Below are 24847 nucleotides of genomic sequence, written 5' to 3'. Positions count from 1 at the left end.
TGCGTGTACAAGCAGTACCCATGCATGTGGTGGGCTGGGGGTGCATGCTTGGGAGTGGACCAGCCACAGTATCTCAGCCCAGAGCTGTGATGGACACCTACCTCTCCAGTGACAGTGGCTCTGGCAGGGCACTTTCTTGTGTCTTAGCTAGTGGCTAATGGTTGTTTTATAAAAGTTTGTGTAGACTGAAACTATGACTGAAACCACGTGAAAACTGTTTATAATGTCAAGGTCACAGGTAGCTAAGCTGGCTTGTCCTCACTTGTTTTATGGACTATCAGTATATTCGAATATCGTAAGAATCCTTCTGGGCTTTAGAGAGTCTGTGAACTCCCCGAAATTGTATGTGTGTCGTGGGATGTGATGCATCCAGTAATGTTGCCTGAAGCCCAGGCATTTTCTGTGCAGACATACGCGTGCACCTCAGTACTTGGCGCGTACTGTGCGTCTGCGTCTTAGGAGAGGTAGAGGGCCCTTCGAGGTTTTGAATCCTTAACAACAGACCAGCTATGGTGTGTCAGAAACTTCCTAGTCCTCTTGATATTTCCGCCGAGAGAGTGGAGAGACTGATGTGCGCGGGACCACAAGCATTTGACACTCTTCCTCCGGAAACCCAGGCGCTGAAAGCAGGTGAGGGAAAGGTGAACGTGGTGTGGACCCTCCTTTTGATTGTCCTAAGTCACGGCTGCTCTAGACCAGTTTGCCGGATGGCAATTTACCAAGTGGCTAGCTCCACAGAAATTTCACAAGTGACCATGTCACCAGTTTGGGTTTTTCCCCCAAAGTTTTATTTTGTTGTGTTGTGTTTTGTTCTGTTTTGTTTTGTTTTGTTTGCTATAGCCATTCTTCACCCATGTTGTGGGAGACCAGAGACTTGCCTCCTACACTGATCTCATTTCGTAATCTCATAGTGACGCTGTATACCATCCTCCTACATAGCCAGGGTCACTGCCATGGCTGCATCCCGAGCCATGTGGGAAAGTGGTTCCAGGGGCTGTGCTGTGCTGTGGAAGTCCCGTACACACGCTCCCCACGAGAGGGCACCTCCCCTTCCAGGCTCTCACAGCTCCGTGAAATTCATCTGTACGCACACTGTCTCCACTTCTTTTCCTCCCATTCTATTGAATTTGCAACCGCCACCCCTAAAACCACTCTGCTGCTGTTCTGCGGGCCGCTATCGACTCTTGCTTTGTTTAATCACCTGACTCGGTCGGTCACGAGCATTGGGCATAGTCGGTCACCCCTTCCTCCTTGGCACACTTCCTTCCCTTGACTTTTAGGCTTCCTTCCACATGCTTCTGCTTTTCTCCTGTCTCCCTGGCTACTTACTCTTTCTGGTTCCTCTCCATCTTCCTGATGAGATAACTGTGGGATGTCCCTAAGCAAGGCTCAGTGTGACCTTACCTGTTTTCCACCTGCATTTCCGCTGAGCTTAGCCAGTCTCAAGGCTTTACATGACAGTGGTGTGTTTATACTGCCCATATCTGGACCTCCAGTGCAGATCTGTTCCCTGAACTCCACACTCGTGTCCAGCTGCACACTGCCTCCACTCGGCTAAGAAGCATTGCAAGCTTAACCTACGTATCTCGTCCCCAAGCCTGTTCCTCCTGGTTATTCCCATCTCAGCTGTAGGGACCTCCATTCTTTCATTGGCTCAGTCCAGAAGCCTCAGAGCCATCCATGGCTCTTACATTTCATCTCACAGCCCTGCATCCAATCCATCTGCAAATCGTATTTATTCTTCCATTGAAATATATCCAGAGTTCAGCTACTTCTTTTCCGGGCAAGACTTCTGATACATGTTTAATTCTGACTTCGGAACTTCTGGTTCAGATTTCACCGGTGGAGTCTTTAACTTACATACAGATTATTTTGATGTGGGGCATTTTAAAAAAATTACTGACCAATACTTTTATACCTCCAATGTGGGTTAAGAAAAATGTCAGTATGTTGCTATGAAGTTGTGTAAAATTTACAGATTTTGGGAAAATTGACATCTTTACAATGGATCTTAATTTCTAAGATTTTTTTCATTACTGTCATGATAAGATATTTTTGTGCATTTTGTTTGCTAACTTGTTATTGTGGGGATTGGCAAAGTTACTGATTTTTAATGTATTTTGTTAACAGGGTACCTTGTTGACTACTGACCTTTGATAAAATCCTGTCCCTTCTACTGCATAGAGGGAAAAATGTTTAGAGCTTGTGATGGGTGGTTAACACATTTTCTAGCTTCAGCTTTGTGTAGGAGTTGCCCCAGCCATCCTCTCACCCTGTTAATTTTGCCCTTCTTTCCTCATTTCTGTCAATTCTGCTTTATTTTGCTCTACTATTGTTTTTTTGCAATTTTATACTTTTCTAAGTGGAATTCTTTATTGTTGTAAAAGATTGTAGGTTCTGTGCTTCCCAAAAAGAAGACCTAGTCAGACAATCAGCTCTAATGCATCTTTTGGAGCAAAAATTAATGTAAGACCCGGTCTTATGTTAAAATAAGACCGGGTCTTATATTATAGTAAAACAAGACATGGTCTTATATTATGTATGACTAGGTCTTATAGTAAAAGAAAACCGGGTCTTGTATTAATTTTTGCTCCAAAAGACGCATTAGAGCTGATTGTCTGGCTAGGTCTTATTTTCGGGGAAACATGGTTGCTCACATATTTAGGTGATGCCATAACTAAGCATCTTAACTATTTTCTAGAAAAATGTGGATTTTTAATACTGGGGAAAAATAATGACATTTGTACTTCTGTTTGTTTAGCTTTTATGAAATGTGGAAGTGAAGATACTGCTGCAGTTATTATCTTTGTTTCCAAAATGTTTGCTGTTGATACTAAGGCTTTGCCTCAGAATAAGCCCAGGTAAGGCTAAGGAGGAAGCTGGGCCAGGCTGGGGAAATGATGTATGTTTGCTGTGGGGGGTCTGGGTATCTGAGAAAGGTCCATGGTGTTGTGTGCAGCTCAGAGTGGGCACATGGGCTCTTGCATGTCATTTCACAAGCTAACAATAGCTGGGGATACAGCGTTCTCAGAGAAAGCCTGAGAGGTCTTCTCTCCTGTTGCTGCGGCTAGAAAGGAAGCTTGGAGAAAGCTTCTGCCTAAAGGGACCTGGGCCCAGTCTTCCTCTTTTGCAGCCACATTACCACTCGCTATTTCCCTGCGTGAGCGGACTGAGGGATGCTTGATGTTGCCAGATGTGAACATGTTTGTGATATCCTGTAGGCCTCTCACTCAGGAAGAAATTGCTCAGAGGCGTGAGCGGGCGAGACAAAGACACGCAGAGAAGCTCGCGGCAGCGCAGGGCCCAGCGCCCGGGGACCCCACCGCAGACGGGCGTGCCCTGGAAACAAGCCCAGAGGCAGAGGACCCAAAAGGTACAGCATTCCAGAATAGCAGGCTTCGGTGCAAAATACTTTTTACTTCACTTGGGACACACTCATCCTTTAGCTCTTGAGCTTCTAGCTTTAATTGTAGCTTTTATCAGTCTTCCTTCATTCTTGGTGTTTCTTTCCTGAGACTGCGCCAAATATATATCATATTCCCTGTTCCCTCTGTTTCAAGGCTGTTCCTGGACTGGAGAGAGCATTCTTGGCACTTATTATCCTTTTGTTTCTGGCAGGTGATGAGCTACAGGTGGCGAGTATGACCCCTACACCTGTGCCTCAGGAAGGAAACAACCAAGAGACTTTTATTGCATTTGCTCGGGTGTTCAGTGGTGTGGCTCGAAGAGGAAAGAAAATTTTTGTCTTGGGGCCCAAATATAGTCCTGTTGAGTTTTTGCAGCGGGTAAGAATTGGAAATAAAACACTAGCCTATCGTTTCAAGGTTTTGATATCTTTCAAGTTGTTGATGTTGTGATTACCTTATTGGTAGATTCATTTTGTGTCTAGACAGGCACATTTGGCTGAATCCATATCTCTTCTTGCGTTTCTTTGGTAACATTTGGTAAACCTGTCTCACTTAGTAGTATTTAGGAAACTAAACCAGTATATGAGCCAAGTTTTCAGGCCTTAATTAATCATAAGGGTGTTCTCTTCAAGGCTGGAGGAAAGCACTGGTAACAACAGATGTAATGCTGCAGCCAGGACAATGGCAGATCTTTCAGAAACAGGGAGATACAAAAGCTTGGCGTCGCTGGCCAAAGGCAAGGCAGTGAGCAGGTGACAGGTAACAGTCACATGGCAGGCAGATCCCAGAAATTGATCAGGATGGTCTATCAGCAGGTGAACAGCCAACATTGAAATACACTTGATCCAGAGGGCAAAACAGAAGCCCCAGGCAACAGCTTTCTCAACATTTTTGGACATAAGCAAGGTGTATACATACTAATTAAATAATGAAGATTGTAGGAAGACACCAACATCCAGGCGTCCATTCAGGGTCAGCAAGAAGCAGTAAGAAAGAACTTACTTGTCAGTCTCTATGAAAAGCTCCACTGAGACTGTGATTGGTATCGCTTTAAATCAGTATGTGCATTTGGCACGAGTCAACATTTGGCAATACGGACTTGCTCTAGCCATGAATGTTTGGGTACATCTATCCATTTCTTTAGGTCATTTGAAGTGTTTCTCATTGAAGTTTTGCAATTTTCTTCATAAAGATACTTATTCACTCCTTAGACTTACTCTTAACTATCTTACATTTTGTTGCTGTTCTAAAAGTTACTGTTTTAAAATATATTTTCTATTGCTGATCTATAGACATACAACTAACTTTGTATATTGAGCTTGTGTCTAGCCACCTTGCTGAACTTATTGATTATAATTTATAGTTTGTTTTAAGTGGATGATCATGTTATCTGTGGATAATTCCATTCCTTTCTAATTTAATCTTTCTATTTTTTTATTTCTTTCAAACTATCTCAAGAGCTATTCTGCAGAACTGTCATTGAATCAGGACATGTACACTTAAATGTAACATATGCCTGGAAAGCCACCATTTTCATGAAGTTTCTGCATGTAACCTGACATCATAGCTTCTCCCTCCCCTGAGCTTTCATGAGTTTACTTGCGTGTATCTCCCTTTTTTGTCACTCACTTTCTGTTGGTGTGTTCGTTGTCTCTGTGTGTGTTTTCTCTTCACATTTTTGTCTCTTCATAGCACTAGCACAGTGCCGTGGGCCTCTGGGTACTAGAGATAGGTGGTGCTCAGGATGCTGCCCAGCCACAAGCGTTTACATGGGGGTCACTGAATAACTCAAGACAAGATCTTGACTGCTTTTCAAGATACGGAGTAATTCTTGACAGAACTTGGATAATTCGAGACGATATCTCCGCAAGAATAAATGTGATATACGGGGAAAGCTCCTAAATGTGTTGTCCTTGTAGCACAATTCACATTGAACATGCTTCCACAGGTACTCATTCGCCTGGGTTGCTCAGCAGTAGCAGCAGCCTGTTGAATGCTTGGAGGACATTATAACGCGATTGAAACAATTTTAAGTGGTGATAGTAACAATGAGTGCTGAAATAATAGCGCAGCCGTCACCACAACTGGTGAATGACGTGGTCCACATAAGTACTAGCAAGTGGCTCTGGGGACTTGTGTTTATTGGCTTAAGTGGTGCTGCCAGGTCACAGCAGAATTTGTTACTTATCCATAAAGCTTGTGATTGTGTGGGACTCTTGACAATTTTTAAATATTTGAGAAGTTTCACTATTTCAGATTTTATTCATAAAGTGACACTTATTTTTATATAAATCCATTTCAAATTTGCATGTTTCAGTTTACAGGAAATGTGACTGCACCGTATCTTACTTATGAGTATAAGTAACATTATGGGTATTATCTAATGTTTTCATTTAATGCCTCCCAACTTACCTTCAATTGTTTTTCTTTGCGCTCAGGTGCCATTAGGCTTCTCAGCTCCACTAGATGACCTCCCCCCAGTCCCCCACATGGCGTGCTGCACTCTGGAACACCTGTACCTCCTGATGGGAAGGGAACTGGAAGACCTAGAGGAGGTACCTCCAGGAAACGTGCTCGGTAGGACTATGCTGTTTGTCGTGTGTATCCATTCTGAGATGTTACCTGCATGTCACAAACTCACTGAAATCTTTGAAGGAAATGCTATGATCTCTTTTTTAGTTTGGTTCTTTTTTTCTGCTGTCCTTAGATTTTAACTTAGTGCATTTGAGTAATTAGCATGTAGATCCACAACTTGCTGTGAATTATGGTAGATCTAGTAAAAGAAAAGAAAATGTACTGCTCAAGTAATCTGCGAATGTTGTACCCTAAGCTGGGGTTCCTTTTGTTTGAGGGCGAGAAGTTTTCCTGCTCACGTAAAAGTTTGTCTAGATGACTATAAACTCTTCCGGTTCTAAATCATTGGAAAGCATTCAGGCTTGTGTTCCTTGGAGAAACATCTTATTTCAGTAATGAGGAAATTTCCCTTCCTAGTGTTCATTAAACAGAATAGTACATTTTTGATGTGGTTACTTGGTTGGGTCGATGACCCATTTGAATGGCTCCATCAAAACATCTTGAACTAGTTACCAGTTTAGAGTCAGAATTACCTTTTTAGACACATTTCAGTTGTTCGTTGATTTAAAAACTGGAGCATATGTAGCAGTAGCAGCGGTTTCATAAGCCAGGTGTTTAATGAAAGCAACTTTTCAAAGCTAGGAGTAAGTTTAAGGCAGGACAGAGGAGAAGGCCAAGGATTCTATTTGTTAGTAAAAAGCAAACAGCCCAAGAGAAAGCCGGCTGGCAGCCAAGGGTGTGATGGATGCTGGGATTCCAGCCATCAGGTTGCTATGCTGAGTTGTCTGAAACCAGGTATGTCAGCACAGTTTGGGTTTTGTTTGTTTTTTAACTTAAAACAGGTTTATCTTCTTGGGGTGGGGGGCGGTTGAAATGAAAAGCATAAGATGGGAGTTGAAATGAATTTGGTTGAACTAATGTACTTGTTCGAGTTACCTGTTGCTGCGTAACAAACCACCCAAAGCCTAGTGATTTAGCACACACAGCTTGTGTTCTCTTATGGACCTGTACTTGGGTGGGACCACGTGTCTCTGCTCCACTCATCGGCTGAGGTGCTCAAAGCCTGGGCGCTGGAATCACACGGAGGCTCTTTTCACTCCCGTGTTTGGAGGCGAGTGCTACTTGTCTGCCGGGACCTTGGTTGGGCGTGGGACGGGGGCTGGAGTACGTGGCCCTTCCAGATGGCTGCTGGGCTTCCTCACAGCATGGTGGCGGGTTCTGCAGTGGGAAGAGCCAGCCTCCAGCGCCTTCAGCCGCACTTCTGCTGCCACACTGTCTATAGTAGAAGGCCATACCCACGGGGGGGGAACTAACTCCACCTTTGGATGGGAGACATGTCAGAGAATTTGTGGACATGTTTTCAACAAGTAAACCACTAATCATAGATAATCTCTCGTTTCCTTTTGTATTTTAGCAGGTCCACGATAGGACACAGATTACAAATTAAAACATAGCGGTATTTATGGTGATCAGAGCAGGCCTATAAATTTCATCTTTTTTACTCTTGTTAACTTAGAGGGAAAGTTATAATTCCTATTTAGTAGGAAAACAGTAGAGTAATGTGAGTGATACCCATATGCTTTTCATCATAAATGATAGAGTCAGATTTATCAAATGCAGATGAAAATTTTTGTTGCAGGAGGAAACGAAAACATTATATGGCATTCTTGAACAAGTGAGTGTATGCAGTCAAAGTCTAAAGGAAATTCTTTTATTGGCACTTAAAAAATGCAGATTTCACTTCTGAACTCAGCTCTAACTCACTTGGAGAATTTATACTGACTGATAAATGTGGAATAGATTTTGTGGTCTGGAAATAGTTGATTAATAGTTGATTTAATTCCAAAGTGATGTTTGAAAAGTTGGTATGGATGGAACTGGAGAGACCTCACATGTTTAACACACAATAGCCTTTTGTTCAATTCCCTGCTATATTTCTAAAAGTAAATGTTTGTTACAGGCTCCTGTTAAGATGTGAGGGGAAATTGAATTAAGATTCCAAATCTTTAGCCTTTTCTTAGACACTTTTCAGATCTCTTCCATATGGTTAAATCTTTAAAGTTTCAGGGACATATTCTAAGAGGAAATACGATAGTCTTCTTTCTCCAACATGAGGAAAATAATAAATATTACTTAGCCTTTTTCTGAACTGGTTTTAGCTCTGCGGTGCCTGGTTGCTGGGTGGATAGGAAGTCGGTGTGGTTTGAATGAGAGAAAGAGAGAGAGAGAGATCCCTTAGACGTGTGGAGTAACTGAGGAAAAGAAGCCTTTGAAGGGTTTTACAAGCAGATTTGATTTGATTTATGTCAAGGGAAATTGCAGCAGTTTGTGATTTTTAAATCTTTGTGGCACTTTTGTAAGACTTTAAATTCACTCACTAGTGAATTTCTTTAAATATACTTTATTATCACCATTTCCACTGGGGAAGAATCTGTTTTAACCAGTAAATAACTAGCAGCCTTACTGGTCACTTCTTAACATTAACTTACATGTACTTTCACCTGATTTTAATAATTTTTCTTTTGTAGATGATAATGACTTTATTCTCCTGTTTCCTAATAGTTATGTCTTCTTTTTATTGTTATATTATCTATCAAAATAGGATCAGTAATAATGGTTTTAGCTGCTATTCTGCCTGGTTCCTTCCAGAGCCAGATTTAACGAAAATATCTCTAGTATTTTAGTTGTAGGTTTGCTGGTGCCTGTTGATTTATATTGCTTACTTTTCATGCTTGAATGATACTGAATTTTATTGATGCGTTCTCAGCATCTGAAGACAAAATTACAGAGCTTTTCTCCGTACTATACTTCATGTCTTGAATTGTATTTAATTATTTCCTGATGATCTTTGTGTTCCAAGGGGGAAAACACAACACTTGATCATTTCATAGTCTCTTCATACACTTGTTAGATATGATTTACTATTATGTGATGCAGATTTTTCTTGTATCATAAGTAAAATTTGCCGTTTTCTTGTTTACCGTGGTCATTCTAAAATGAGAAACTTCCATCTTTTCCACCTTCTAGAGCTGCACTGTGGTTATTCAATTTAAATAGGTTGGAATCAAGGAACATTAAAAACTTACCTTCATGAGATGCACTAATTACATTTCAAGTGCTCAGTAATGACGTGTGGCTACCATGTGGCGCAGTGCTACTCTAGAGAAATTTCTGTAGAATGTGATCATTATCTTTTCTTTGAAAGTTGCGAAATCCTTCACTTATAAAGTCACCTTGGCTGGGTACATAAAATGTTTATTCTTTCAATCTGGTGTATTGTCTTTCTCAATACCAATTCTGTGTTTGTGTTATCTTGCTTTATTTCTTTATATGTTTGTCTTTTTCATTTTGATGTAATCGTGCTTATATATGCATTCTAAGGGGTATGTTTCTAAGTTCTTTATAAAAGATAATTTTCAGTATAGTGTAGGCCATTATACAGGTCCATCTGAAACATGCAGATAAGGAGGTATCCCTTAATGTAGGGATTAGCGTCAGTCTTTGTATATTCAGGTATGTACATAATGTTATTTTAATTGTGGTAAAGTAACATAAAATTTACCATTTTAACCATTTTTAAGTATACAGTTCAATAGTAGGTTTTTTAACACCAAAAATTTATACTTTGTATGCTGTGTTGTAGGTATTTTTCTGTCACAGATAATCTCTTCTCTCAGTATTTATATCTTTTGTTTAAGTGCATTTGCTGTACCTCCCAGGACAGTGTTAAGCAGTGGTGCAAGAGGAGTGTCTTATTCCTCACATTTTGGGAATTCCTACATACGTTATAGTGTGTTACCGTGAGATTTGATCTGGGTGGTTCTTATAATGAAAGTGAAGTACCCTCCTGTTTCTGTTTTCTAGATTGGTAAAATGTGGATACATGTTGGGATTTATCTAACAGTCTTTTACACATCTTTCAGGTGACTCATGTTTTTCTCTTTTGACCCACTTACTCCATGAATCTCATTAACACATTTCCTAATATCAAACTAGTTGTGTCTTCCTAGTATAAACTATTTGATGAGTGTATTTCCACATGTTAATAGAGCAGTGAGTTCAATTTGTTGGTAGTTGGTTACATAAAATGTTTACATTTGTAAGTTTATTTGTGGAGTTTAGGTGTCAGCGTTATACTAGCCGTGTGAAACTGCAAATTAGGGGATGGTTTTCATTGGTTTTTATTCTGTGGAACAGTTTAAATGGGGCAGGAGTTTTCTGGTCCTTAAAAACTTTGATATTAACAGCTATGAAGCCAACTGTCCCTGGTTGGTTATCAGGGTGATTCGATAGTGTTATCAGTTATTATCCCTTTCAGGTTCTTTTTGCTGTTCATTATGTTGATTTTGGTACTTCATGCTCTCACAGATAATCACACATTTCAGATTGATTATCCAGTGCATTTGTGTGCAGACTGATATTACTATTGATTATAACAATATCAAAAGTTAACATCGGTTAGGGCTTACTGTGTGCCAGAAACAACTAGCGTATATTCAGAAGGGATTATCTTATTTACTCCTTGCAAAATGCAGTAGATACATTTTATCCCGTAAGTCTTTACATCTCATTGCTGCTGGCTAAGCTCTCTTGGGTGTTCAGTGAATGTTGGTTGAGTGAATGAATCAATTAATCATGTAATCAGATCACTGAGCTTAGGTTATAATGGAGAACACGTGAACAGCCAGAGCTACTTAGTGTTCATCATTTATTTCTTCAAAGTTTAAAATATTCTCAGATACAAAAGCAAGTTAGAAAGTGTGGAAAACATTTCATTCGAAATAAACATATTTGTTTTTCATTGTAAGTGTTCTGGGATTCCATAGATGAGAGCAGAATCCTTGCTTAGTCTGAACATTTCTCATTAAGGGCTATCAGGGTAGTAACATTTTAATGTAATAAGTTTGTCCAGGACCCCAGAGCAAAGGTGACGTTATCACTGATACTGAAACGAATTGCTTCTTCCACCCTCAGTGTGGCCCCGGTGTTCTGGGAGCTGCAGAGGTATTATTACATCCTGGGCTGAAAAAGGCAAGGCGGTTTGATGTCAGAGAAGCAGAGATATTGTGAGTCTAATCTCTGTCTTCTTAGCCTTGGTCTGTTCAAGAGGAGAGCTTTGTCCTAGTCTTCCGAAGGCCAAAATTGCCCCCAGGATTGCAGCCCTGTCTGGCCTTCTGAGCTAAGGGAATGCATGGTTCTGTCACCTCAGAGCCTAGAGAGCTTGACTGCCCTGGTGGTTATTTTGTACTGTCTTCTCAGAGGTGTGATGGATAGGCACTTGAGATCCGCTGATCTTTTATTTTCTTTTTAATTCTCTTATTCTCTGTCATATAGTTTGGCATTTGTACCCCTTCTTTCATTGTTTTTTGAATGTTTTATGTTATATGAATCTCGTGTACTCATCCAAGCTCTTCTCGGGAATAGACCAGATTATCTGTAAGGTAAATATTACCCCCCAGATGCATAGCTGTTGTGCCAGCACACTTTATCAAATAAACCTTCCACGCCCAGGTTTTACTACACTTTTGTCCTTGCATAATTTCCACAAATACTACAGTCTGTTTCTGGGCTCATATTTTCTATTCTGATGTATTTGCCAATTTGTATTGTTTGTTTTTGATGGTTTCAAGTAACTCATTTTTTAATCTGGTTTTATTACTATTCATTTTAATTATTTTTGACTGTTCTTGGACATTTATTCTTCCGTATTAACTTGATACCATTTTATCTCCTTTTAGTACATTAAATACCTATATTGAGACATTTTCTTTTATTAACACAAGTAAATCATGATCATTTGCTGTTACTATAAACCCCAATCATAGAGGAAAAACTAGGTGAGGTACCTTCTTAGTTACTATAGGTGTTATCAGTGTGGCGTATGTTCTTCCAAACTTCTATCCGTGCATAAATACACATTCATACGTGTACGTGTTCTAACAGTGAGGAACATTTTAGTTGTGAGAATTTACACATGCATTTGGGAAGAATCTGCATATTTACTGAGCCATTTTTAGGGAAAGGGGGCTGAGGAAAGGCTGGATTTAAACCCAGCACTGTGTTGTCCTGCTCCCCTGAATTGATCATTACCAGCTCATTTGAAAAATGAAATTAGACCAGAACTAGACTCTTCTTGGGGTAGTCCTTCCTATTTTCATACACGATCCTTTGTTGTGGGCCCCAGGTCTAGCTGTCTCACATTGAGCCACGGGCAGCAGCCACAGTTACCACTGGTTGCTGCCGGATCTTCCAAGACTTCTGTTGTTGGCCTTCTTATTCCGGGGTCTCTGTGAGAGCCAGGATCTCCTGTTCTACCTTCTGGAGGGACCAACTGCCTTCTTAGTGGCATAAATTACTTCTAGTGTGGCTGGCTGACCTTGAATCTGGTTCCACTTTTCAAAGTTTCTGGCATTGGATGAGACTTTTTCCTGTGTTGACATGGCCTTTCCCTAATTTTCACCTTTCTTTGGACCTTTTACTTGAGATTTGAGGGTGGGGGGTTTGGGAAATGGAGAAAGGGATATCAGCGTCTTTGATAAGCCTTCCTTTCTCAGGATCCAGTCTCTTAAAAGGAAAAAAAATAATGCTTTTTATTTTACATGTAGTAAACTATTGTTTGCTCTGAAAAGACAAACCTTTGTTTGCTTGATTCTCTCACATACATGTATTTTGTACTTCCTGTGTATTTGGTTCTATACGACCCCCAAGGTTAGATTTCTCACGCTGGCTATTTCCATTTAATCTTCTAAATGACTTCTAGGCACATCACAGTTTTGATCCCAAATCAGGCAAAAGGCAGCCTCTTATATGAGAAACATCACCGGGCTTCCCAGCCGAGACCTCTGGCAAGTTGGCCATTTTTGTGGGACCTTCCAGACCTGAATCTATATCCTTAAAGAGTAAGGTTGGGTCAGGCGATCCCTGTGGCCTTCTCTTCTGTCTTGGTTGGTCTTCCAGGAGCCTCCCCACTGCCTGTGACTTGGGTTTCCTATCCCTTTCAGTTGCTTTGCTGTTTCAGTACCCCTCTGGCCACCCCTGTGTCTGTGGATTGTTCTAGGTGACATTCAGACTCCAGAGGCCATTGAGCAGAGAGGAATTCCACCCCCTTGGAGCTCTCTTCTCCCAGCCAGGAGCTTTAAAAAAGCAGCCGTCGTCCTGATGGGATGCCCATGGACTGTCTGGGCGTGGCTGTGACGCTCACCCCGGCCTTGATTTCTGGGCAGGAGCTTGGGGGCCAAGGCGGCTCTCTGAAGCCCACAGGGGATGGTAAAAGGCTGTAGCCAGTGGTTTCAAGCCGAACACAAGGGGGCAGCCTTTCCCACGGGTTTCCATCCTGTCTGAAAACAGGAACAAAGACAGGGGTGTCTGTGTGAGCGCGTGCGTGAGCCCGTGCTCTGCGCCAGAGCCCACATGTGACATTTGTAACCTTTGCCTCCGTGTTTATAAAGATACAAAGCTATCGGGTGGGGGGCATCAGAGTGCCGAGTGGGTTTGTGCTCTGCTGGGCTGAAGTGAGCAGAAGCAGCGTCCGTTCCTCTGTGGAGGTGCCGTAAGCTGCAACCCTGTGTCCAGCCAGCCCAGTGTCCTGCACATGGCAGGCAGGCGGTTAGGATCCGATGTTTAATGTCTGAAGCATTAAAACACAGAAGTTACGATGAGTTTAGCTTGCTGTGCAAATCTGAAGAACACTTGCAAAGCAGTCATTTAAATTTATTTTGGCCCTTTCTCTCTCCGTCCCTCCCACCTCTCCTCCAAATACTAGAGGCATTGTTTCAGTTGTATATTTTTTCCCTTTGGTTTTCTCTTCATCTTGAAAACTGAGTTATGACTCCTTGGGTTGTTCCTACTTGGCAAAAGCATTATTATGAAAATATATGCTGCTTAGTGGACAATGAAGCAGAATATAAAATATCACTAGTGTCCTGATCTCTCCCATGCAGTTAGAAGCACGTTGTCACTGGTTTTGTTTTATGTTTCCCAGGTGACTGTCTGTTAATTTGCAGCAGTTCAGTGCATAACGGCATTGATGATCATATTTCAAAGGATTTGGGTCTTTGGTTTAAGTGCGGAATTGAAGTAAGAGTTGTTATTCCTTCACTGTTGTATCTAAACCCGTCTTATTATTTGACTCTAATGGCTAGAAGAAATCAGATATGCTTTGAAAATCAAAGGCAAACCCTTTTCCCCTGAGGATGGAAGTGGGGTCGAGAGAAGAACATTTTCCTGTAGGTCTCTACAGAAACAGCAGTTAATAGATTTATTGTATAATATTGTTTATCGTCACAGCAACAAGTCTTCAATTTTTCTAAAATGACAATTGTAAAATTTCATCTTCTGAACAGTTTACATAATTTATTGCATTTACATAAGTCATTGTATTTACATATCTTTTGTTAACTAATAATAAGAGATGCCATGTTTCTAAATGCACTTGAGAGAGATCTCGAACTAGATTTACCCAACGTTTACTTAGCACCTACTGTGTTCCAGGTGTTCAGCGAGTCCCTTTTGTTTGTGTTTTCTTATTTAAGCCTCACAACAAACTTGAGTGGTAAACTGACTGTCTTCGTTTTGCAGATGAGAAAGCTGAGACTGAGAAGGTTTTGACTTGTCTAAGTAATTGCACTAACCCAGCCACCCGTTGTTAGCTAGATTTTGTTTTCTGTGCAGTTGTGTAGCTGAGATGATTTTAAATACTTCGGTTTTTGATTCTCCTCCTTTTCTATGATTGTTAAAAAATATGCTGATTTTTGTCATTCTACTTATGGAATCTACTTATTTAGTTTTTGAGGAACCTCCATACTGTTTTCTGTAGTGGCTGCACCAGTTTACAATCCCACACAGAGACACATCAGGATTTTCACGCCTCTGTGTTGCAGCATACGGTGTCTCTTCTCAGGTGTTCTTGTCCCTGTATTGCTCAGTCATCTCAGGCTCAACCCAGCTTCGCCACCTCACTGAAGCCTTCTCCAGCTTCTCTGGGGGATCCTTCTGGCTGCTTCCCTTGAGTTCCTCTGCTCTTACTCCATTGCCTTAGAACATGGAATCCATTGCATTGGTTGTGTTTTCAGGTGGTGTCTCTAGGCGCCTGGGGCCGGGTCGTCATCCTTAGGGCACATCTCTGATGCTGAGCCCAGGCCTGTTACACAGGCTGTGCGTCATGAGGGCACACGCTCCAGTGTGGGTGTGCTCTGCCCTCCCAGGTGCTCCTTCTGAGCACAGAAGTGGAACGGAAGTGTGAGCAGGAGAAAGAGTGTCTGGAAGTTTGGAGATGGCTTCTAGATTATTTATAGGAAAGTTGAGGGACTCCAGGTTAGAAAGGAGAATGGAGGTTCACGTACTAGAACTTCAGTTTCCAGCATCTGACCACCAGTCATGTGCTTCTGCTTCGCTTCTTTGTTGTTTCTGATGTTCAGTGTTCACCAGGAATTCATTTCTCCCGGGGGCCTACAGCAGAGTGCAGAGATTGGAGGAGACAGCTGTGCTGGGTGTGTGCGCGCATGTGGCTGGGTGTGTCTTTCATGTGTGGATATATTAATTTGCCCAGGTGTGAGATACTGTAGGGCTGCCCACACCTGGAAATCTTAGGGCTGTAAGACTTTGCAGTAATATAACAGTGGTCATACTCAGATCTTTCAAGTTACCATTTTCTGAGTGATTTTGAGTGTTTTCTGGATTTGTTTGGCCTATAAAAGTCTGATTTTTTTACATAAGTCTAATATAGCCATAGTGTGTTGGATACTAAATTTGAAAAACAGTTCCCTTTAAGGGGTTAGACAAGTTTATAACTGAACCCAGGTATGTAAAACCTATGTTAAAATATGTCTTTAAAAATCCCAAACAAGGGCTGGCCCGGTGGCTCAGGCGGTTAGAGCTCCATGCTCCTAAGTCCGAAGGCTGCCGGTTCGATTCCCACATGGGCCAGTAGGCTCTCAACCACAAGGTTGCCAGTTCAATTCTTCGAGTCCTGCAAGGGATGGTGGGCTCCGCCCCCTGCAACTAAGATTGAACACGGCACCTTGAGCTGAGCTGCCACTGAGCTCCCGGATGGCTGTTGGTTGGAGCGCGTCCTCTCAACCACAAGGTTGCCGATTCAACTCCCGCAAGGGATGGTGGGCTGTTCCCCCTGCAACTAGCAACGGCATCTGGACCTGGAGCTGAGCTGCGCCCGACACAACTAAGACTGAAAGGACAACAACTTGAAGCTGAACGGCACCCTCCACAACTAAGATTGAAAGGACAACAACTTGACTTGGAAAACAGGCCTGGAAGTACACACTGTTCCCCAATAAAGTCCTGTTCCCCTTCCCCAATAAAATCTTAAAAAAAAAAAAAAAAATCCCAAACAAGTAGTAATAGAAGTTGTTAAATCACTGGTATAGTGATAGATTATTTGAATTTATTGATTTTAACTCTGAATGATATACAAGTATGTTCAAAACTCAAACATTATGACCAAGTTTAAATTTATTTTGAAATGTAACAAGTAGGTAGCTTTGTTTATATGCATCATAGAATATTTTTTGTGTATCCTATTCTTTTTCCCCATTTTCTTCAATATGCCTCCTCGATTTTTAGATTCTGAAAACAAAACAGTAGGGAAGATTAGCATTTGAACCCATTAACTCCGTCTCCCTTTCTTACTAGTAAAGTGAACTATTTATTTTTATAGCTAGGGAGACCTCACAACCTGGCTTGCTCAGGACATCCTGGTTTATTTGCCTGCCATTTTGGAGAAGCTATTAACAGTGCCCCCTTTCACTCCTGAAAATGTAGTTTGGATGGTGAATTCTGTGGTCACTCTAGTTATGACTGACATAAGTTTCCCTTGAGTATTTTGTGCTTCAATTTTAGTGCATTTAGTGCTTCTTCAGTGCATTTTTTTTTACTATACTTTTCTGTATTTTTAGATTTTCTAATGTTTTAGAAGGGCTTATCCTGTTTTTAATTCTGTTAATGGTTGTCTTTTATGTTTTTCAAATCATTCTTTAAACATAAGAGTCAGCACTGAAGTGTATCCCAGCAGCTTAAGCTCTAAATTCTTTCAGGGTGAATTTTACCTGATTCATGTTTATCTCTGGCAATGTCTGATAACATACTTTGAACTAAGTAAGTGCTCAAGAAATGTTTATGGAACGAATCGTGGGGAACAGTTCAGCCTCGTATAATTGAAGGTGAAATTCGGTCTAGTCTGAGGGCCATGTGAAGTCCTCAGGTCGGGGAGCTGGGATTGAGCTGGGGCAGAGCATCCATCCAGTGCAAGAAAGTCCAGTGGCCTTGTTTTGCTGCCTAGGGACTCCCAAATAAGTTTTCAGTAAACACTTTCTCAATTGAAGTTGTTTCTCAAAGATGCCACTGCTACCAAATAGGAGGGCAAAGGCATTTCCCGGGGGCCCGACGGAGAGAGGGTCGCTGATTCAGCCGCTGTCACTGCCAGCCGTGTTGGCAACAAAGACCTAGAGCGAGAGTGGGGGACCCAAGGTACATGACAGAGACCAGGTGGGACAGTAGTTGGAGAGCCCTAGAAGGAGATCAGGACAAGGCCAAACATATCTGGGAGCATATTCAATTGATTTCTGAAGAATCGGGTTGGCTTCTTACTTTGAAAGCAGGGTGTATTCAGCAACAGTTAGTTATGAGCCAGAGGAGGGAAGAGTGCCCATTTTTAGAGTTTAAGTTGCAAAATACGCCCTTGTACTTTGATAGGCAGTTTACAACACCAGAAAAAATTAGTGTATTTTAAAAGGCTTTGCCAAATTTTATTCTAGCTAAATGCCTCCAAACTTAGGCAGAATATGGACCACTTAACTGTTCTTACGTAGAATAATGCTGTGCACTCTCATGAATAAAAACCGTTGATAATGATAAAGTACAGTAATCTTTGATTTTATGTTCAAAGTGTAAGGGTTGCTTATCTGCAGAGCTGGAAGGGGATATAATTAGGTGTAAATAAAGAAGGCTATGCATAAATTGAGTGCAGATATTCTCTAAGTCATAGTTATCAGATAACTGGTTAGGACATGATTCATGCTCAGTAAATATTAGTTGAATCTGTATTTTTTTTCTCCAAGTATATTTGGTTATTAAGTTTGCTATTCTATTTTCAGGATCCAATAGTTGCAAACCATAACATAGTCCTAGCGTGTTTTGTCTTGGGAAAAAAAAAAAATCATATATATATATGTGTATATATATGGTTTGAATTGTTTTCTGTTTTAAAAATAATATCCATTCTTTGTTAGCAACAAATGGTATGTTTTTATTTTTATTTTACTCATTGGGATTTCAGAGGTAATACATGTTTACAGTAAAAAACCCAAGACTTCAGAAATGTCAAAAGTTAATCGTCTCATCTCTGCGACCACTTTTTTGATATAACCATTGATAACAAATTGGCATGTATCCTTCCATAGGTTTTCCATACACAACCCGTATGTGCACACCATTTTTGCCTGTTTCCTTTGTTTTATGAAATTGGTGTTGGATATATTATTAGTTTGGAGGTTCAACAGCTGGGCGTTGAGCTCTTGCTCACACGGAGTCAGGAGGGACTGTGCACTGTGGCCGTCCTCGGGCAGCTTACCACATTCTCTGCTGACACATTTTCAAATTCATTGCTATCCTGTTTCCCCGAAAATAAGACCTAGCCGGACCATCAGCTCTAATGCATCGATTGGAGCAAAAATTAATACAAGACCTGGTCTTATTTGACCGGGTCAAATAACTTTAATTTGACCGGGTCTTATATTAATTTTTGCTCCAAAAGACGCATTAGAGCTGATGGTCCAGCTAGATCTTATTTTCGGGAAAACACAGTATGTTTAATCACTTTATCAATTCACATGAGGGCTTTCCATTGTCACTATTTTATCATCAACGAGTCAGTTACAGCCAGAGATTTTTAACTTTGCCATAGATACAAAATTCTTCTGTGTCAGAAAGACTACATACAGCTCTTTCAAATTTGATCACATAATTTCCAAATGCCCTTTAAGAAAGTGAGCGTGATGGCTCTGCGTGGAAAGCTGAGGCGCTTGACCAGCACCTCTCAGTTTGTTTCTGATCCTGTATGGATGGAGTGCAGTTTGATTAAAGTTGACTGGCCTGAAATGATCCCAGTAAGATGCAGAACTGGATCTGGATTAAAGTCTCAGTGTTTTCTGCCCTCGTTCAAGATTGAAGGGAATCATTGAAATGAATGCGTTTGGGATTTCATGTCCAAATCCATTTCTTAATACCACCACCTTATGTTTTTATAGCACTATATGCTTTTCAAAATGCTTTTATCTGTAGTATTTGATCTGTCCAGTCTGCTTTTAGCTTCTATATTTCAAAGGCTAGTAATGGTGAGGTTGGAAGTAATACCTATTAGAATAGTGACTTTGAAAACTTGGAAATCATTTCCAGGTGTTTTAGATAGGCTACATTTGAATGATGAAATTTTAAACATTCTTTCCTATAAAAGAAAACTTTACTGCTTTAAGTAATCTTCTTAGAAATTAAGAGTCCCAAAGATTTTACCCATTTATTACTGTTGTTCTTCGTTTTTATAATATATATATATAATTTGCTGAGATGTGGATAATGAATAATATGTGTAGGGAAAGGTGGGGCTATAGCCAAGGAGAAAAGATGGGGTGAAGAAAACTCAGTTTTCCTTACATACCTAAAGTGGTGGAAGTGAATTTTAAATCATTTTCATCAAGAAAAATCCCTCTTTTTTTTTTTTTTAAATCACAGTAGGGATGCAAAGTAGGATGGAAAGATTAAGAAGAATCATAAAATAATAACTGCTGTATATATTTTGGGGACTTTATTGATAGTCTGCTTGTGACCTATTATCCCTTTTAAAAATGTTCCACCGACAATAAAAATCAATTTGCACACACACCTACCCCTTCCTATTAAATCAGTGTTATTGCTGATATCACTGAAGCCATGAAAACAGTGCTGAGACAGAAGTAACCCCCCTGCTGATTCTCCTTGCCCACCCTTTCTTCTACCATCCAGATGATTGCATCACCACTGTGGCGAAGAAATTTACAGTAAATCTAAAATCTTCCCTCTCTTTTTTGTGAAGACTAAAGATTGGAACTGAAGCCTGCGTGTGCTGTCTGGCACAGCTCCTCGTCACTCACAAAACAAACGTGGACACTTTCCCTGTTGGAGTGAACGTAGGAGAATCAATGAACATATAGAAAGATACGACATTTCAAAAGAAAAACACCAATTTAACCAACAAAAGCAATAGGACTACTGTGATGAAACGTACTTCTTGCAAGAAACCAGCTGAGGAGGATGGGTTTGGTCCTAAGTGCACCCACTTTCCCTGAATCCTTTGGAAGGAGCTGGGAGAAATGTAATAATAACAGAGGTTCTCAGGATGGTCCAGCAACATTTATTCTGTAGCTGTGAGGCACTGAATTTTTAGCCATTTTGAATATTATCACGGGGCGTACAATAGGCCCTTGTGTTCTCTGTGAATAGGGTCAGTTGGCAGCTGGTTAAATTTCTTAGGGAGTCACTGAAGCCAACATTAAAACAAAACCAAGCACAGGATTCCCTAAAAACTGGAAGCCTGCCCAGGAGAACAATGCCGGGTTATCTTACGAGTCCAAGAGCAGCATACTCGAGCAGTACATATTATTAATGAAGGGCTCACCTTTCAAGGGTGGCTAGAGCCGGTCACGCTTTCATCCCCATGGTTTTGGTTTACTTTCTATGGGGCTGTGGCACTCTAGGACCTGAGAGGTGAGGAGAGATGTGAAGCAGGCTAGAACAGCGGCTAAGAAAAGTGACTCAAGCTTATAGCTATCAGCACAATCAGTGGTTGATTGTTAATCTAATTATTTTGCCTTGGATATTGTTAGGAAAGCCATCGCTGTGAATGTTCACCTTGGAAAGGGCTGACTTACATCACTGGGCAGAAGATCCGCAGTTGAAATACGCAGGACGCTGAACAATAAATAATACTTGCAGTGCCCGCAGGACACAGCAGAAGCATAAGGAAACTTAGACCATAACTGCTAACAGATTCGCAGCAAGCTCAGGGAGGGATTTAGGAGCACTGATTAGCTTCAGAAAAGGGATTTGGACGTGGAAAAGGCGAAAGCTTGCAACCAGGTGGACCTGTTTCCTGCTGGAGGGGGAGTTAAGGACCACAGGGTGTCTCCTCCCTGAGAAGGAACTGTCCTCCCGCCGCTCCGTACGTCACAGCTCGGACTAAATCAGGGCCCAGCTGTACCCTCCCAGTGGGACCAACCACACAGATAAACGAAACCCTCGCTCTGAAATGGGACGAACAGGAAGCTGCCCGAGTGAGCGTAGCGGGCACTCAGCTGTGCCATCTCGAGCCCGCTAAGCTGTCTCTCAGCGTTTCATGTCCTTCATGTTACTGGGCCATTTCTCCCCACATTTGGAAACAACTGGAAGCTGAGTACATTGGAAGGAAGAGAAGGAAAATTCCGAACTCCCAGATTACTCAGGGGTGACAGGAAAGGGATTATTGGATAAAGTGGGTGAAACAAACGACAGCCCACATATGTGTAACCAGAAAAACAAAGACTTACCAAGTTTTCTCACCTGAGGACTTTGGGACAAGAACACTTTAAAGAGCGGGGTGGATAATGATTCCACCGTTCAGCTAAAACAAATTAAGTGACCTTCATTTTCCCAGACTTGGTTAACATGAAACCAATGGTTCAGAGGAGGAAAAGCAATCTGTCTTTAAACCAGTCCCCCACCACTGTGACCTCTGAGACACAGAGCCAGGTTCAGTTCTTCTGACTACACAGACAAGTCACAACACGTGTATTACCCCCACCCAGAAGACATGCGATTGTTAGGAATTGGGGGGCGGGGGTACACGCACGCACACATGCCCCACCCCCATTCCCAGTCATAGAGTTAGGACATTAGGTCTCCCATTTTCGAAAGTAAAAAATGGTATCTCTACCTCACGTGGTAAGCCAAGATAAAAATCCGGATGGATTAAAAAGTGACATGTATACATTTTCGTTTGTACCAGTAATACACCCCAGACATTAGTGAAGGTGTTTATCGGGAGAAAGGACAAGACTATGAACTTTTTTCTATATGCTACTGTTTTGCTTAGTTCATCATAATGCATAGCTTTTAAATGAAAAGAGAAAAAATGAAAACGTTAAGAACAAAAACGAATTCCAACTTCTAAATACCCAAAGGAAAAAAGAAGGGGAAAAAAAAATTGCTGGCGCTCGAGATCGTGAATGTTGCCCGTAGAGGGGCAGAGGCTGCAACTAGTGCTCTCTCCCCCCACCTCTCCCTACCCCCCCGTTTTCTTCCATGACAGTTTTACATTGTCAAGGCGATTCCACAGAACCCTTTGGTCCCGGAAGGTCCATTTGATGTTAATGTTAAACCAGTTTCCCTTGTATGAAGGTGATTGTGGGCAGGGCACCCAGCATCTCCCTGCCCGGGTTTTGGCCCCTCTGAGGCTCATCTTGGGCCTAGCACTGCTTCCTCCTCAGCTGTTCCTATGCGCTGACCAGCTCTGCAGGAGAGAGCGTGACCCACTGCCTCTCCCCCCCAGTTCTCTCTCCTTCTCATCTACCACATTTGGCACTTTTACTTTCTCTTCAGTGCAGGACAGGCATGTGAATTAAGATTTCAATGATTCTGGAAAGGAGCAGAAATACTACGATTATTTATTGGCCTTGGATAAATATAACTCGTCTCATGTGGACGACATTGAGGGAGCGTAGCATAGAGGGAAAGGCCCTGGCCGGGGAGTCAGGAAAACAGCTGTCTCCACATCTGCCAGGGACCGTGTGGGACTGGGATCAGTCTTTCCCCACCGTATCGCTCAGATCACTCATCTGTAAAATGGGTGAGCGCTGAGGACTGGGGTTCACATTTGATATTTCTGCCTTTAAGTCAGGGACAATGCTATTTTGTAAGCCAGCTATAAAAGTTTGCCAAGCTTTAAATACGTCCCTTGATGTTAACTAAAATAGAGACCGTTTAAGAGAAGATTCTGTTTTCCAGCTAATGCATTTACCACCCGGATAGGGCATTGAATCGGAAAACCTGCAGCTCTCATATGCGCCTGAAGGCTTTTCCCGTGCCTGAATATACTCGGAAGTGTACACCGGAGCCCATACCAGGAGCCGGTTCCTTCGTGTAGAATACTAAGTCACGTAGTTCGCACCAGGGCTCAGCGCCAGCGCGGACTGCATCTTCTGGGCTTCAGCGGTAGGGCTTCCCCAGATAATTGGTCGAATGGACCCTTGAAGAGGATTGAGGTGTCTCCTGCAGGGAACGCCTAAGGAACGAGAAACCAGACGTGGCAGAGAAATCCAATCGCTGAGCGTTGGTCTCCAGAGGGAGGATTGGTGTGATACCTGTCACTTGATTTGCCTTTTGGCCCAGTCCTGTTGCTCCCATGACCGAGACCTTTGAAGACAAGAGTAACACCTGGAAGAGTTGACCCCTGTCAGACATTGGGTGCAATCGGTGTCTTCCACCCTCTGACAGGGTCGAGCATGTGGAAGCATTTCCCTACTTCAGAGAGCCCTGCAGAGTTTCAGCACCACAACTACACCTCTTGGGCCCATTAGGAACAGCCGCAGAGAAGGTGACAGACAGATTCCAAACAAGGCCACTTGGCAACTGGTGGGGACAGAGCCCGTGGGCTTGGTGTCTGTTAGTCCAGCTCCACTAGGAGGCACAGGCTGGGGAGCCTTGAGCCGTGAATGGTCTGCCTTAGTCTGCCTTAAGCTGCTTTACAGGTGCTCCAGCAGCATTTCTGCTGTGTGTTCTTTAAAGAGTAGTTCTTTAGTTTGCAACAGGCGTCACTGGGGATAGAGCTTGTTAAAAAATTAGCAGGACACCGGCGGTTTGAGAAAACACACTCCACGCCCCAGTGGAGTGAAGGAGGTTCTCCTGACATCCCTTCATGGGTCTCCTATTTGGGGCCAGTTGGAAGTGACCATCTGATCTCACAGTACTTCTGGGGTCTGCTCAGAGACTCACATACACGGGCCGCCATGGGCCGTGTTATGGAAACAATCCACTTGACACGACTTTCATGTTATTTTGCTGGCCTCCTCTTTCCAGCACTTTCCTCTGTTTGTCTTAGAGCTGAAGGAACGTTTCCCAGGATGTGACCTGAGATGGTTTTACTCAAGTGAGGGTTGGATTTTAGCAGTGGTAGCTGATGACAGTGGAAGGAGACACTTGGAAATATTTTGGGGAATGCGTTGGATGTTGTTTATAAATAAAGGCAGCAGAAAAGTATGTGACGTTTGCTGGGGATTGTTTTGTTTTCCTGAAAAGTGAAACAGACCCCAAACCAAGAAACCCTTTTGAGCATCTTCAGTGGGGATTTAGAAGGGCCAGCCTCTGAATGAACTGCAGCGTCAGGATCCAGAGGGTTCGCGAGGAGGCCTGCTGCGTCCGTATCAGCAGGGGAAGTGATTTGCTCAGGGACAGACGTGCTCAGAAGAATCGGGGTAAGAATGTTTCAGTGAAAGACACACGTTTCGTTAATCATCAGATGACAGTGGACAGAAAGATACAAGGGACAAACCATGTACTCTTTCTTTTGCTGCCAGTACTTTTTTAAGGGTCTGAAATGGTTTATCTTTATTATTTGCAGTTAATGCCATCTCTAAAAGATTCTGATGTCCTTTAAATACCCATGTGATTCGGATCAAATAACATTTGTAAGCACACTTTTACTGATGCACAATGGAAAAGTAGGTGTATGGAAAAGTATACAAATCTTAAACCATAGCTTCTTGGTAGATTTCCTTAAACTGAACATACGCCAGTGTCACTAGTGTCCAGATCCAGAAACAAAACTTTCCCAGCATCCCAGAAGCCAG

At 42.1% G+C, this 24847-nt stretch overlaps 1 protein-coding gene across 1 annotated transcript in view; it reads left to right on the top strand.

Annotated features, from left to right (window-relative positions):
• The window catches only part of EFL1 (elongation factor like GTPase 1), a 74163-nt gene that overhangs the window by 12762 nt on the left and 36554 nt on the right, over positions 1 to 24847 (top strand). Inside the window, exons 11-15 of the mRNA XM_033100158.1 lie at positions 508 to 630; positions 2762 to 2861; positions 3222 to 3373; positions 3619 to 3785; positions 5846 to 5984. Coding sequence (XP_032956049.1) covers positions 508 to 630; positions 2762 to 2861; positions 3222 to 3373; positions 3619 to 3785; positions 5846 to 5984 — 681 coding nt within the window. The remainder of the gene's footprint in view (positions 1 to 507; positions 631 to 2761; positions 2862 to 3221; positions 3374 to 3618; positions 3786 to 5845; positions 5985 to 24847) is intronic.

This window comes from Rhinolophus ferrumequinum, chromosome 28, assembly GCF_004115265.2.
Source record: "Rhinolophus ferrumequinum isolate MPI-CBG mRhiFer1 chromosome 28, mRhiFer1_v1.p, whole genome shotgun sequence".
Classification (NCBI taxonomy): Eukaryota; Metazoa; Chordata; class Mammalia; order Chiroptera; family Rhinolophidae; genus Rhinolophus; species Rhinolophus ferrumequinum.
This window is presented reverse-complemented; position numbering and strand designations above follow the sequence as displayed.